Raw genomic sequence first — 14,505 nt, forward strand, 5'->3', positions numbered from 1 at the left:
TGTGTAACACGAGAATGAACCTCATTGGTTCTTGCAGAAGCTCAAACGTGCTGCGTAACACGAGAATAAACCTCATTGGTTCTTGCGGAAGCTCAAACATGCTGTGTAACACGAGAATTAACCTCATTGGTTCTTGCAGAAGCTCAAACGTGCTGCGTAACACGAGAATTAACCTCATTGGTTCTTGTGGAAGCTCAAACGTGCTGCGTAACATGAGAATGAACCTCATTGGTTCTTGTGGAATCTCAAACATGCTGCGTAACACGAGAATGAACCTCATTGGTTCTTGCTGAAGCTCAAACATGCTGTGTAACACGAGAATGAACCTCATTGGTTCTTGCAGAAGCTCAAACGTGCTGCGTAACATGAGAATTAACCTCATTGGTTCTTGCAGAAGCTCAAACGTGCTGCGTAACATGAGAATTAACCTCATTGGTTCTTGTGGAAGCTCAAACGTGCTGCGTAACACGAGAATGAACCTCATTGGTTCTTGCAGAAGCTCAAACGTGCTGCGTAACACGAGAATGAACCTCATTGGTTCTTGTGGAAGCTCAAACGTGCTGCGTAACACGAGAATGAACCTCATTGGTTCTTGTGGAAGCTCAAACGTGCTGCGTAACATGAGAATGAACCTCATTGGTTCTTGTGGAATCTCAAACATGCTGCGTAACACGAGAATGAACCTCATTGGTTCTTGCTGAAGCTCAAACATGCTGTGTAACACGAGAATGAACCTCATTGGTTCTTGCAGAAGCTCAAACGTGCTGCGTAACATGAGAATTAACCTCATTGGTTCTTGCAGAAGCTCAAACGTGCTGCGTAACATGAGAATTAACCTCATTGGTTCTTGTGGAAGCTCAAACGTGCTGCGTAACACGAGAATGAACCTCATTGGTTCTTGTGGAAGCTCAAGCGTGCTGCGTAACACGAGAATGAACCTCATTGGTTCTTGTGGAAGCTCAAACGTGCTGCGTAACACGAGAATGAACCTCATTGGTTCTTGTGGAAGCTCAAACGTGCTGCGTAACACGAGAATGAACCTCATTGGTTCTTGTGGAAGCTCAAGCGTGCTGCGTAACACGAGAATGAACCTCATTGCTTGACATGCTTGAGCTACCATATCGGATGTGTGCGTTGATGAATGTTTATATGCAGTAAAAGCCTAAATTCAATCTATTCATCATATAAAGCAATCATATCTGTGGCAAGCAGTCGAGGCCGAGGGACCGTGAGAAGGCATGATAGTGAGTGGCAGCAGCAAGCCGCACCGGTCTCATGTCTCACGGAGGAGCTTGGATGCATAAAAAGAGGAACGACAACAATGAAGGACGAGAGAGGACCAGGACTGGACTTTATGTTGTGTTTTGTTTACATTTTAGTATGTGTGTGTGCGCGGCAGTCGTCCATGAGATTTATTTATTAAAGTTTGTCGAACGTTTGCCGGTTCCCGCCTCCTCCTTCCCATAACAAAGAACTGTTACATTGGTGCCGTTCTCTCACGGCCCCTCGACCGCTTGCCACAGTGTCTCTTCAGAATATTTTGACTAAACCGCTCAATTCACATGGATTAGTTTTACAATCTCTTAATGAACTTTTAAAAGTGTCAAAGCGGTAGTTGTGTAGCTGTCAACGGGGGGAAGAAATCTCTCAGATTTCATTTAAAATATCTTCATTTGTGTTTCAAAGATAGACGAAAGTCTTTCGGGTTTGGAACGACATAAGGGTGCTAACCTAATAAATGATTTTTCATTTTTGGGAGAACTAACCCTTTCTAATTTTTTTTTTATTTTTGTGGAAACCAAACAATTCATTATTTGATGAATAGAACGCTTAAAATACCCATATTTATTTTGAAATAGAAGTCATTTGTAACATTATAAAAGTCTTTACTATCACTTTTGATCAATTTAATGCATCCTTGCTGAACAAAATAATTAATTTCTTAAAAGACATCTTATTAACCACAGATTTTGTAGCTGTATTTTACTTAGTATGTTCCTGAATGTATCTAAAATCAAAAAATTGGAGTTAACCAAAGTAATATTTCACTACCTGACGTTAAAGCAGTGCCATATCCATGTTTCTGGGAAGAATGTACGTCTGCGGTTCTCTGCCCTGAAAAACACACACTGACATAAGAAACAGTTCTCTTACTGATCTTAGAGACAACTGAATGTGAGATTAACCTTATAATTTCAGACACTGTGAGCATGTGTACCGTGTCCCAGATCGGGAGTGCATAGCTGCCACCAGGGTGGAGGTGTGCGGTTGGAAAGCAGGCACAGCCTCGTCTGTGTACATCCCTCCACTCTGCCTGTGATTGAGACTCACCATATCTGTCATCACCACCAGCCCCGTCTCCTACAACACAGTTACATGGACATATTAGCATTTTCTATCTGAACTAGAGGTTTATATTTGGAGTGGAGCCAGTGATGTCCTCACCGTAAAAGCAAAACGGGCATCTTTAGTGATGTCCCAGTGCCATGGAAACACAGAGGAGCGTCGTCTTCGCGACGACAAGCCGGGCCACCAAAAATGTCCCTCATCTTTGGGTATCCCAAAGGCATCAGATACATCAAAGTCAGCCATTTCCTTGAACACCTGCAAACCAATAAACCCATTTAAGACAACTTCAAAGCTATTCGTGGTATATTTGAAGTTTCAGATGAGGACTGACCTTCTCAGGTGTGAGCTGGAAGCCTGGTTTGAGAAGGTACATGCTTTTGTCCACAGAAGCTACACAAACACATGAGCCACTCTCTGCTCTGACCTTCAGACTGACCGGACCGCCTGGCATCGACTCATTTGTGGACAAAGACACAGAGACCTAAAGACAAGAAAGTTATATGAGTTTGGAACGATATGAGGATGAGTAAATCATGAGAGAACTTTTTTGGGTGAACTGTCCCAGAGTAACAATTAATGAGAGACTCAACCCACCTCATTTTCAAAGCGGGGCTGCACAGGAAGTTGCAGACTGTCACTCACACCCTCTCCATTTTCCCGAACATAGTAGACCAGTAGGCGACTGAGAGGGGCCATGTCAGGAGTCACATTGAAATGTAGAAACGACACACAGCTGTCTGTTTCCGCCTGAGAAGAGGACACACCAGAGTCTGGGCAGACAGAGGACATAAAGATGGACAGAAAAGAAATGGGGAGGAAAAAAAGAGAGGAAGAATAGTGCCTTTATGAGCTACAAGTAAGCTTTGTTAATTCATGTTTCAAAACATTTTGTCATGAAAAGAGCAACATAATTCTTAGTAAACAGAACAGAAAACATAAAGAAAAGGAAAGTAAAAAATGATTAAGAATTACATGTTAAAAATGATGTAAAATCAAAAAAGGTGAAATAAATCATTTAATAAAAATGTAAACAGAAGATTTTTGTCATTTTCCACCTAGTGAAGTTGTCACATTATGCAAAACATTTTTTTACATAAAATTAATACATATATACATTTATACATACAATTTTAGCTATGAAATTAGCTTTAAAAGGACGACAAAAAAAATGTAATTTTCATTACAGAAAGTTATCAAATAAAATACATAACTTTAGATGACACTGTAGTAGAGTTTTAGCCTAGAAATCTTCACGCACCCTAGCGGCAGCAAATATAATTAGCAGCCAGGGCGTCTAGCAACTCTCCGTTGGCTTGCGAGCTGGAAAAACCAAACTCTAGTCAGGCCAATCTCATCGTGTATAGAGTCGGTGGGCGGGCTTAACATAATGACGGCAGAGTTGCTGCGGTTCCAAGTGCTACTTGAAAAAAAAAAAGAAGCTGGCGAACAGCGGTCTTTCGAATCGGCTTTGGCCGCGACTCTGGAAGACGAAGCTTTTCTTTGAGAAAAGAACAAAGAAAGGCACTGAAGTCATTCTTAAAAAAGGAAGATTTGTTCTGAGTTTTGCCGACCGGATACGGCAAAAGTTTAATCTATCAACTAGCTCCGCTTCACCTTCTTCGTTGCTCTGGTTGGTTGTAGCGCTCTCCTATTGCGTGCAGAGGAAATTTGAAAGACAACCGTTTAACCGAATTGAGCCCTGCCAATGGTGTGTTCCCAGACCCCGCATCTTGATGTGGGTCAGGCTAGTAGAGTTTATTTTTAAGGCCAAAAAGGCTCAGTCAAGTTAATAAATTCAAAAAGGCTTATTGCATTTATTGCAATAAAACTGACCTGAGTCTTGTGGTGGTTTGGCAGTGGTGTGAATGTTTGTGTCAAAGGTGATGGTAGCTCTCTTTTCACGATGGGCCATGCTCTTGGTATGCCTCTGACCCGACTGCACGATATTTCCACGAGAGGCGATCTCATAGTGCAAGGTGAAGTTGCAGGGACAGGTGGACTTCAAGGAGATCTCTGCTTCTTTTCCAATCTAGACACGATTAAAGGTTGTTTAAACATACAAAAATATGTGTGTATATCTTAGCAATCCTCACCAATGATATTGTCAATCTCTTACCATAAGAGGAGCGCGGGGACTTTGGAGCTGGATGTGGCACTTGCTCGGAGAATACCAGCTACTGATGGACAGATAGTTGGGGAGATACTGGTCTCCTGCAGGCCTGCCATCAATGGCAGTCACTTTTGACTGCAATCAAAGAGAAAGGTTATTCAAATGCAAATAATATAGGGCACTGTGTGTTCGTTTTGAATGTATTTGGTGCTACTACCAAACTGTTGTTAGACAGCTATACAAAATAAACAATCAATAGTAGTTCTCTTTCGGATAGCATTCGTATCAACCATGAACCATACTGTGGTTCACAGGCACCAAACTACAGACCCTAACAAATTTACACAGATACAAGTGTGGATCTTTGGTATTCAGCTGGAAGACAGCCTTCTCACTTATCAAATAAAACTTTATTGTTAATAAATCCCAGATTTAGTCCAAAACTGCTAGTGTGAAAGTGACATTAGAGGCATAAGCCGCATTTAAACTGAAATTACCCAGAACCATTTGTCCCAGGAACCTTTTTCCCAAGACCTGTTAATGTCTGCATTTCTATCGCTGTCAAAAGTACTGTGAAGATTAGGCAAATTAGTATGGTGATATAGGACTGCATACGACTTTCCAGTTCCACTGGATTTCATTTGCCGCATACAGTATAAGCTTAATAATGCCTGAACCTCGTCATCGGTCCATGGGTTGGAATTTTTAAACTCCATTGTTGATTCGAATAGCAAACAACTCTTACTGCACGCACCACAACAGACTTTTAAAAATGGTGGTTGAATTAAAATGCTGACTGGAGTCAGCCAATCAAAATGTTGTTTAAACTCAGCATGTTCAGCGCCCAAATCCCACCCCCGAAAGTTCCTGAACTTTGAAAAAGTACTACCTCGTGAGCAGGGACTTTCTGAGGGGGAAATTTGTACCCAAACTTCATTTAGACCCTGGTCCCTGCGGTCCCTAGTTCCTATGGGGGAAACGCGGCTTGGCACTTAAGCAACCCGGAAGTCAAGTGCCTTGCTGAACAATGGTACTAGTCATGCATCACACTTTGCTGGGTTTGCACCTACAACTTTTCTGGGTTGGTACCATCATAACCCCTTAATCACTAGGTCAGGGGTAGCCAACCCTGCTCCTGGAGGGCTAACAACCTGCTTTTTAGCTCCAACCCTAATCCAATACACCTACACTAGCTATTAAAGGTGTTCAAGGTTACTTGACAATCACTGGCAGGTCTGTTGGAGCAGGGTTGGTACTTGGTACCGAAGTCTGCAGCAAGGTTGCTCTCCAGGAGCAGGACTGGCTACCCCTGCACTAGGTTAACCAAACCCTACAAGAAGCTTCCGCTACATTTCCAAATCCCTCCCACTGACCTCCAGCCAGACATACTGGGCAGCCGTGGGGATGGAGGGGATCTCGAAAGTGGCTTTGCCATTGCGTGAGACCAGTTCGCTGGTGTAGACGTTGTCCTTAGGGGTGAGTTCGGCCTTAACCCGCACTTGCACTCCTTCGGCTGGGCTCCCATCTGGATAGGTCACCTCAATCTGGGGTCAGTGGTGAAAAAACGATCATTCCAAATTAGGACTGATTAGTAAAAAGGATAAAAGGAAACATTATCTGCTTTCCAACAGAAAACTCATCCTCCTCTCACCATCCCCTTGTAGGGCAGACCAGGTTTGAACTGCTTGCGAGTATCTTTGGAGTACTTGATGTCAATGAGCTGCTTGTGGACCGGCGTTGAGTCGTCAAACATGGTCTGCCGCCCACCGTCCACACTGCTCACTGTCACCCACATGTTCACTGCGCCTCGGAAATGGTCTGTAACTTCTAAGGGCATCATGTCCTTCACGCAGAGGCTAAAAGTGGCTGAGCCTTTGATCTAAGTAGAAGAAAAGAAATATGTTTCAGAAAGTGAGCTTGCACTGGTTTGGACTTTATAGTGGACAAATACTCTACAGTCTATGTTAAGTGTCAACTTGCATTTGGGACAAGGCCTTGGTAGACCAGTGCAGCTATGCTTGCAAAATTAGCTGTTGATGGTGGTCAACCAAAGAAGTTTTACTGTTTGAGCAAGTTAAGGATGCTGGTCTTTTCATCATGGAAATATTTTATTATGCACTCACCTCCATTGATTTCAGCACCGGGTGGCCAACTTCATGTCTGTAGTAGCCTACTCCATTAACCGTCATATTAACTGTTAATTTGCCTGACACTGGCTTTCCAAAGGTGTACCTGGAAGAAGGCAGGGGGATTGAGGTATTAGCCATGGCAAAATGACTTCTTTAAGATGGCAGGCAGATTCTTCCTCTTACCTTGCCTTGACTGTGACCTGTTCACATGAATTGAGGTCTCGAATGTAGGGAGGAGGTTCAATGATGAGCTCAAACTTGGGCATGACTGTTCAAGAGGAAGAAAGACCAAAATCAATTAATCTCTGTCCATTTTATTCCGACTGAAACAGCAAATTTAGTCGAAATAATATATTTTTTTGAATTCATGCTTTATAGAATGTTATTGATTTTCCATCTTTTAGAGACTATGATGTGTTACGTGTAGCATGTTGTTACCATAATGAATCAGTTCTTATAAACGGATCAACACTACTTACCATACTTTTGCACTTCAAACGACTTGTTGTACGTGTGGCCTTGCATCTCCACGAAAACTAACCATTCCCCGAAGACCGGTTGGTCTGATAGTGGAAAGCTCATATTGACAATTCCTAATAGACACAATAGTGAAGATATCAGCGTTATAAATATATCATAATGATCAAAGCTTATTATGTATCATTGTGACTTTCATTCACTAAAGTTGTACAGTGTAATGCAATGATTGCAACATGATTACAAAATACAAAAGCCTGATTACAGCCATAGGACAGTACGAGTTCTTACCACAACAAACAGACTTCAGATCTTTCCAATGGACTATGCGGGATCCTCTGGGGTCCTGGGTAAACAAAGTGATCATCTTAAACAGTATGTGGTAAAAAATAGTCACATTCTTACTTATTTGCTTGGCCTAAATCTAGAGGCCACTTTACACTCGTAAAAAGGCAGCAAAGAATCAAGCTTACGAAAACATGTTTCAAATCCAATGATGCTTTTAAACAAACTGACCTTGCCCTGACTCAAAGGGCCAACACTCCAGGTGCCCGTCAATCAAGACAAAACTACACACACCCCAACTGACACTTCCTCCAGCGAGAGCCAGAGGCCGACGGTGCCAAACTAACATAAACATGAAACATCGTATACATAGCAAACATTTTTTCTGCTCCCCCTTTGGCCATTTGCACAGCTTTCAGAAGAATTTTCTGGAACTGAGCTACAGTGTTTGCCCCAGAGACGCTTCAAAGACCAAGCAGCATGTGGGAAAAAGATGGAAGCTAAGCGCAGAGCAGCGGGGGGCAATGCCCCAGGAACACTCGCTCCCTTTTATCTCCCTAGTCGCCCACAAGCGTCTGCTCCAGGGTCGAACCCAACACCAGCGACCAGTTGTCAAGCTCTATAGCTGTGCAACATGGACCCTGCTGGGAAAGAAACACACCAACCACAGCAGTGTCCACCCCACGGCCTCCACTCACCACTATGTAAGCGTCAATCTGTAAAACAAAAACAAGGAAGTGATTAGAGGGATGAAGATGACACATATTGCACACATGTATAGCTACAGCTAACTCAGCCACATCAAGATTTCAATCAATCCTGCATCTGAGAGAAGTTTGGTCAGCGGCCAAACTTTAGCAGCCCAATTAAAAAAAAAAAAAGATGCTGTCCACACACTATAGCTGGAGCCGCTTTTGGAAAAAAGCTTGATTTCAAGTTGGCTCTAGTGAATGTGTTTCTGTAATTTGCGTGTTTGTTTGTGTATGCGTGACATACTGCTAAGCAACCTTTTGCCCATTTCTAGAAATGTTGGCAGGATAAGCTTTTAGCGCTAAATAAATGTTGGTTAGTGCTAAATAGGACAATGCTAATGTACTACTAAACGTTAGCATTTTAGCATGTCATTTCAGGACTTTACCTTTTCACTGGTTGGCCTTAGGTTTGGCGTGACGGCATATACATTTATAAGAACTAGAGGGGAGAGAAAGAAACAAACAGTAATGAATTCAAATTCAACTTGCTTCTTTTTCAAAGTTATTGAAGACACACTTGCCAAGCTTGGAATAGTGTGTTAATTTCTATGCTGTTCTACAGTGTGCAAAATTTGCACATTTTCAGTATGCACAGAATATTCAGATGACATCTGCCAAATATCAACTGTATCTGCAGTCTCAACTGCATTGAGACATTTAGCATTACAAACACAGTTAGTATCATAAGTAACCCATTCATGTTAGGTGAATGGAGAGAGAGACCTTTCTGCCGGGGTTTATAAACTGGCTTGTCGGTCTGGATGAAAACAGTTGAGCCCTTGCTGTCCACTGTCACAGTGGTGTGGTTGTGGAAGATGTAGCCACCCTCATTGAGTTGACGGTTCCCCCAAACCTTCAGATGTGCCTGGCCTCTGAGATCTGATGGCACCTGGGAACATTGTGGTTATTAGGCATAAATGTCGCACCAGGCTCTGTGCAAGTCTGCTACTTTATGAACAGTGTTGGGGAAAATTACTTTGAAAAGTAATGCATTACAATTTTGCATTACTCCCTTAACAAGTAACTAATTGCGTTACTTAGTTACTTTTTAAGAAAAGTAATGTGTTATGTTACTTTTGCGTTACTTTTTCTCACCTGGGCTGGGCTTCTGTGTTTTTTTTATAACAAAAAAGTTCTATTTTAGGGCAAATGTAAAGACCCTTTCACACCTAAATTTAAATAATAAGGCTCAAGCTGAAGGAAATGCCTATTCACATATTTAAAGTAGAGGGCGAAGTTCAAACAAACCTTTCAGCTGTGCTGCCATTCTGGACCACAGAAGAATAGGACGCAGGAGTAAAAAAGTTTAACACCACCAATAAAAACAAAAAAATCTAAAGTCATTTTTGCTTATTGTTTAACCGAATCATTGAAGGTCAGCAGCAAGTACATTGGTCAATAAAATGAGATTAAATGCATTAAATATGTTGTTTTATTTAAAATTTAACATATTCTGATTTTACATTTGACTGATTTTCTTCATTTTGAGGAATACTGAATCTTTGTGTTAGTGAGATGAGTAAATGCATGCTTACATTTAGTCTAGAACTACAATAATAATAATAATAATAATTTGTTACATTTATATAGCGCTTTTCTAGCCACTCAAAGCGCTTTACATAGAAGGGGGGAATCTCCTCAACCACCACCAATGTGCAGCATCCACCTGGATGATGCGACGGCAGCCATATTGCGCCAGTACGCCCACCACACACCAGCTGATTGGTGGAGAGGAGACTGAGGGATGATTCCAATTGTATATATATATGGGGATGATTAGGAGGCCATGATGGACAGGGGCCAATGGGCAAATTTGGCCAGGATGTCGGGGTTACACCCCTACTCTTTATCGAAGGACATCCTGGGTCAGGAAGTCAGGACCTCGGTTTAACGTCTCATCCGAAATAGCCAACACGTTTACACACAAGTCTTTGCACTTATGATTATGAACTTGCGTTACTTATTTGAAAAAGTAATCAGACTCAGATATTTTGTTGTTCATTTAAAAAGTGATGCATTACTTTACTAGTTTCTTGAAAAAGTAATCTGATTACGTAACTTAAGTTACTTGTATTGCGCTACCTCCAACACTGTTTATGAATGCTCACACTGAGAATTGGCAGATGATGTGATTGGCTCACCTTTATTTTGATAGTGGCTTTATCTGAAATGAAAAAAAAAATGTAATGACATGTAAAGCGAAACCTGTACAAGCACCCAGATTTCTGAATCAAAACATGAATTTATTGTGATAAAAGGGGCTTTATTGATCAAAACCTTCATTAAAACTATGAATTATATTCATTCATATGCCATATTTAATTGGTCAGAAATGAAAATGAGGCTTAAGTATTGATGTTTAACTCACAAACTCACAAACTTGCAAAAGAAGCTCTTGGTATGTTTGTTTGTTTTTTAACGCCAAGCCTCTTTGGCTATTCATGGTGAAAACTATACTTTAGTTATTCAAATTTAAATTACATATTTAAGAGGAGCTCCTGGCACCACAGACGTTACTTTTAGATGTTGAATTGACCAAGCAAGTAAATTCCCCTACGTAACACTCACCTCGTACAGTGCCATGGCTATGTGCCACAATCTCGCCCTTGACGCTGAGCTGCAGTTGCACTCGTGTGTCCTCTACGGCATTGAAGATGGTCACGCTCACAGCCTCTTCCACACCGGCACGGAACACAGATGGCGCGGCAATCAGGTAACCCCTGTGAATCAAAGGACGGGAGTACAGAGCAAAGGCTGTGTGTGTTTACATCACAAGACTCCAGGTAGCAATTACGCTAACACTTTGTTTTGTCTAGAGCGTACTTCTAAATCTCACATCACAGGGCACACAAATCAAACAAACAAGCGTGCCGAACCTTACAACTTGGGAAAACATAAAACAAATATCATGTTGAAACACAAACTGTTTTGTGATTCTTTGCTGGCCAAGTTGGGTGTTATGAGAATGGCGGAACCTTATGATTGATGTCGAAAATAACAAATGTCAGACCAATAGAAGGTTTTAAATTAGGCCGTAATGTGTATATTCGTCGCCAGGGCTGATCATTAGGGTCACCGACTACTCAATTTAGTCTGCCAAATGTTTCCCAATTTGCCAAATAGGTTAAAATTACAATAAGAAGTCCACCACTAAGGACAGCAAGGGTCTCCAAAGAGAACTTGCAGGACCCTGACCTGGGCTGTGTCTGAAATTGCCCCTTAAATAGTCCCCTATAGACATTTGTAGTGGTGTCTGAAACCATATTGGACATTATCGAGTACGCTCATTTAATCCCATAGTGTACTGCAATAACAAATGTACAAACAATGTACAGTACACTCAGCGGCTAGAGAATGGCCTCTTCCGGTTAAAGTCACTTCAGCGTTTCTTCCCTCAGTTTTTAGTTTCGTTAATAGTTACTATTGGAGCTTAACAAATGAGCACTGCATTTATTACTATTAAACGGAAAGCTATTAAACACACTCTTGTGGCACACTCTGTGTCTGAATTCACTCACTCATCACTCATTTTCAGCTTCTTTAAGTGGACTATATTAGTAGACTAATAATAGTGAATGAGATTATGGGGGGCGATTTCTTGTCGCATATAATCTGAGTAGGGTTGGGCGATATAACAGTAGACACGATTTACTTTGTAAACCAGTAGAGATTTTAGACTATCTTCTCTATCGCGGTTATGCTCACGTTGATGTTCTACGCAGTCACGAAAGCGTATTGTTTGCATGCGTTTTTAAGTATTGCGGTTAAAAAATAAGTGATTTTAAACCATTGACAACTAATTTCGCTAAATACAAGTGCTGTCAGCAGGGTTGCCACGTCTGTGCAACAAAAGTAGCCCAATGGCCAGTCAAAAGTAGCCCAAAAATAGCCCAATGCGATTTTCTCCATCGGGTGGCCAAATTCTCCACTGAATTTGTACACCTGTGGGGAAATTGTTCGTATGGGATGGAAATCAACCTGCAGAGAGTAGGACTTGGCAACACTGGCTGTCAGAGAGACTGTTTCTTAGGCCGGGTGTCCACCCAAGTGTTTTTAGCCAGCTGAAAGCGATAGGCTCTCTGCTGAAAACGCCTCGCTGTGGGCGTTTGTGTGCGTTTTGGTAGCGCAACGTTTTTTTTTTCAGTTGAGACTCTTTGCTTGCTATGATACGGAATACCTGGAGAAGTGTTACTAGTATCTCATTTCACAGATAGTTGGTTTCTGTCATTTTTATATATATAAATGCAGATACAATGTAAAGTATTTGCTCTGGCTCTTGTTTTAAATTATTTTCCTCCGTTATTATGCTTGTTGTTGTCATCTGTTGATGTTGTACAAGCAGAATGTGGCTGTTGGTCGGTGTATTTGTCCTGCCCCTCCTCCACTGTGATTGGATGGCTGGGTCTAAAGTTAGTTGTGATGAGCGCTGCATTTTACTCAAAGTTGAACATTCATCAACTCTCTGCAGCCAGTAAAAAACGCTGAGCGCTCAGTAAACTTTCGGCCGACCGCCTTCCCTGTTCAATTTATGGAAAAATTGTTGAACGTTCCAGGTTGGCTCGTCATGACGTCACGTACGCATCTTGAGTTTCACTTTCAACATTCAACACTTTTCCACGGAAGGCGGTCGGCCGAATGTTTACTTGGTAAAGTTTTGAATATGGATATTTTTCTTAGACAAACGCATCGATTCGCTTCAGAAGGCATTTATTAACACCCCGGAGCCGTGTGGAGCACGTTATTTGACGGACAGATGCACTTTTTATGGACTTCAAAAACAGAGCAACTATTAATCCAATTCTAATGCTTGGATTAGCCTGGACTTTTGTAATATAACTCGATTTAACGATTTTATTCATCTGAAATAAGAATGTCATATACACCTAGAATGACTTGAGGGTGAGTAAATTTTGGGCTAATTTTCATTTTTGGGTGAACTATCCCTTTAACTCCTCCATTGTTGTTCAGTCGGTGTACAAGTAGGATTGGTCGGTGTAGTTTTTGTCCCGCCTTCCTCCACTGTGATTGGACGGCCAGGTAAAAAGTGACAGTGACGAGCACTGCATAAAACTCGAAGTTGAACAGTAAAAAGAAAAAAAAAAGTCAGGTCAAATTAACTCGTGAAGTATTATTATGTTACATAGAGAATCAAAATGCAATGTCATGAATTTGCCTCAATGAGAACACAGAACGTTCACATGTTTTACGCGTCATTTACACATGGTAGGGAGACGGTGCACATTTCTTTCGTACCAACTAACATTTCGAAAATACGAACATTTTCGTGAATTCGAAAAAGTACGTCAGAGCGGCTTTACGAACGAATGAATGAGGCCCGATGCCTTTGATAGCAGTACTAGAGTAATTTCCTGACACATTTTGTTTTCAATCTCTGCAATGATTAGACCATTTGTTGGTGATTTCTTTCGATGTTTGGTGTGTTCTCTAAGAAGGAAAAAGTCACAGGGCTGGACAAACCCAATTTTGGGGGTCAATGTAATAAAAACTAATAGGGCTTTCTCAAACACGCACCATGACAAAGGTTAGGGCAATACTATTATACAATTAAGCGACATTAACCTAATTCTTCAGGTGTTTTCGCCTCTTCGGAATCCAAGTTGTCTAGACTACTGCCAAAAATCCAGTTACAAATTTGGTTCCAGTGACCTTAAATGATGAGAAACATTTGGAAGGTGACTCTCTGACCCATTACATGCCCAAATAAACCCGGGCAACTCCGTGTCCTTGAGTTTAATAGCCTGCCTGAGTGTGAGTGAGATATCAGGTGATTGGCATTACGGTTCAGCGAGGCCAGAGGCAATTTAAGTCTCAAGGCATGAGAAAATCCCTCCCAAGGCATCTATGCGGAATTGACTGCATTTGATCCTCACCTTCCTATCTTACAATGGTCTCATGTGTGCGGTGGGCATAGAACTATTCAGTGTTTACACGATAGCACTCTCTTGTTGAAGGAAAGAACAGCCACAGGCTGACTCAAGAGAATGTAGCTCTTTGTCGAAGAGGTCAAGCTGGTTATTGACCTCTTTCTCTGGTGTTCGAAATACTTGGCACGACCACGTGTAACAGGTACGGACACTGGCACTGAGCTCTGCCCAACTCTGGTATGAAGGATGAAGAAGTTTGTGGACTTCTGTAGTTTCTGGGTCAATTAACTCAACAACATTCCTGTCAGGCAAACATTTGACTTTTGAGTTTGGGGTTAGAATTATGCTTGGGGCTTGATAGTTGCTGAGAATTTATATAGTTATGGGGGGGTTGTTACAGAAATATGGTTCCAGGACCAATAAAAATGAACAACCAACTTGGCAAAATCAACGAAACATCAACAGCATTCCCAAGAACCCTACAGTAAAAATGTTTCCTGATAAGAAAAATACTCTTT

At 41.6% G+C, this 14,505-nt stretch overlaps 1 protein-coding gene across 1 annotated transcript in view; it reads right to left on the reverse strand.

The window, feature by feature from the left end:
- The window catches only part of cpamd8 (C3 and PZP like alpha-2-macroglobulin domain containing 8), a 48,426-nt gene that overhangs the window by 32,659 nt on the left and 1,262 nt on the right, over positions 1–14,505 (reverse strand). Inside the window, exons 2-18 of the mRNA XM_079807736.1 lie at positions 10,671–10,822; positions 10,244–10,266; positions 8,826–8,991; positions 8,489–8,541; positions 7,357–7,432; positions 7,068–7,181; positions 6,772–6,856; positions 6,583–6,691; positions 6,111–6,338; positions 5,833–6,003; positions 4,466–4,594; positions 4,183–4,378; positions 2,944–3,119; positions 2,681–2,830; positions 2,446–2,604; positions 2,219–2,361; positions 2,053–2,115 (exon numbers count right to left, since the gene is read on the reverse strand). Coding sequence (XP_079663862.1) covers positions 2,053–2,115; positions 2,219–2,361; positions 2,446–2,604; positions 2,681–2,830; positions 2,944–3,119; positions 4,183–4,378; positions 4,466–4,594; positions 5,833–6,003; positions 6,111–6,338; positions 6,583–6,691; positions 6,772–6,856; positions 7,068–7,181; positions 7,357–7,432; positions 8,489–8,541; positions 8,826–8,991; positions 10,244–10,266; positions 10,671–10,822 — 2,193 coding nt within the window. The remainder of the gene's footprint in view (positions 1–2,052; positions 2,116–2,218; positions 2,362–2,445; positions 2,605–2,680; positions 2,831–2,943; positions 3,120–4,182; positions 4,379–4,465; positions 4,595–5,832; positions 6,004–6,110; positions 6,339–6,582; positions 6,692–6,771; positions 6,857–7,067; positions 7,182–7,356; positions 7,433–8,488; positions 8,542–8,825; positions 8,992–10,243; positions 10,267–10,670; positions 10,823–14,505) is intronic.

The sequence above is a fragment of the Gobio gobio genome (assembly GCF_949357685.1).
Source record: "Gobio gobio genome assembly, chromosome: 24".
Taxonomy (NCBI): Eukaryota; Metazoa; Chordata; class Actinopteri; order Cypriniformes; family Gobionidae; genus Gobio; species Gobio gobio.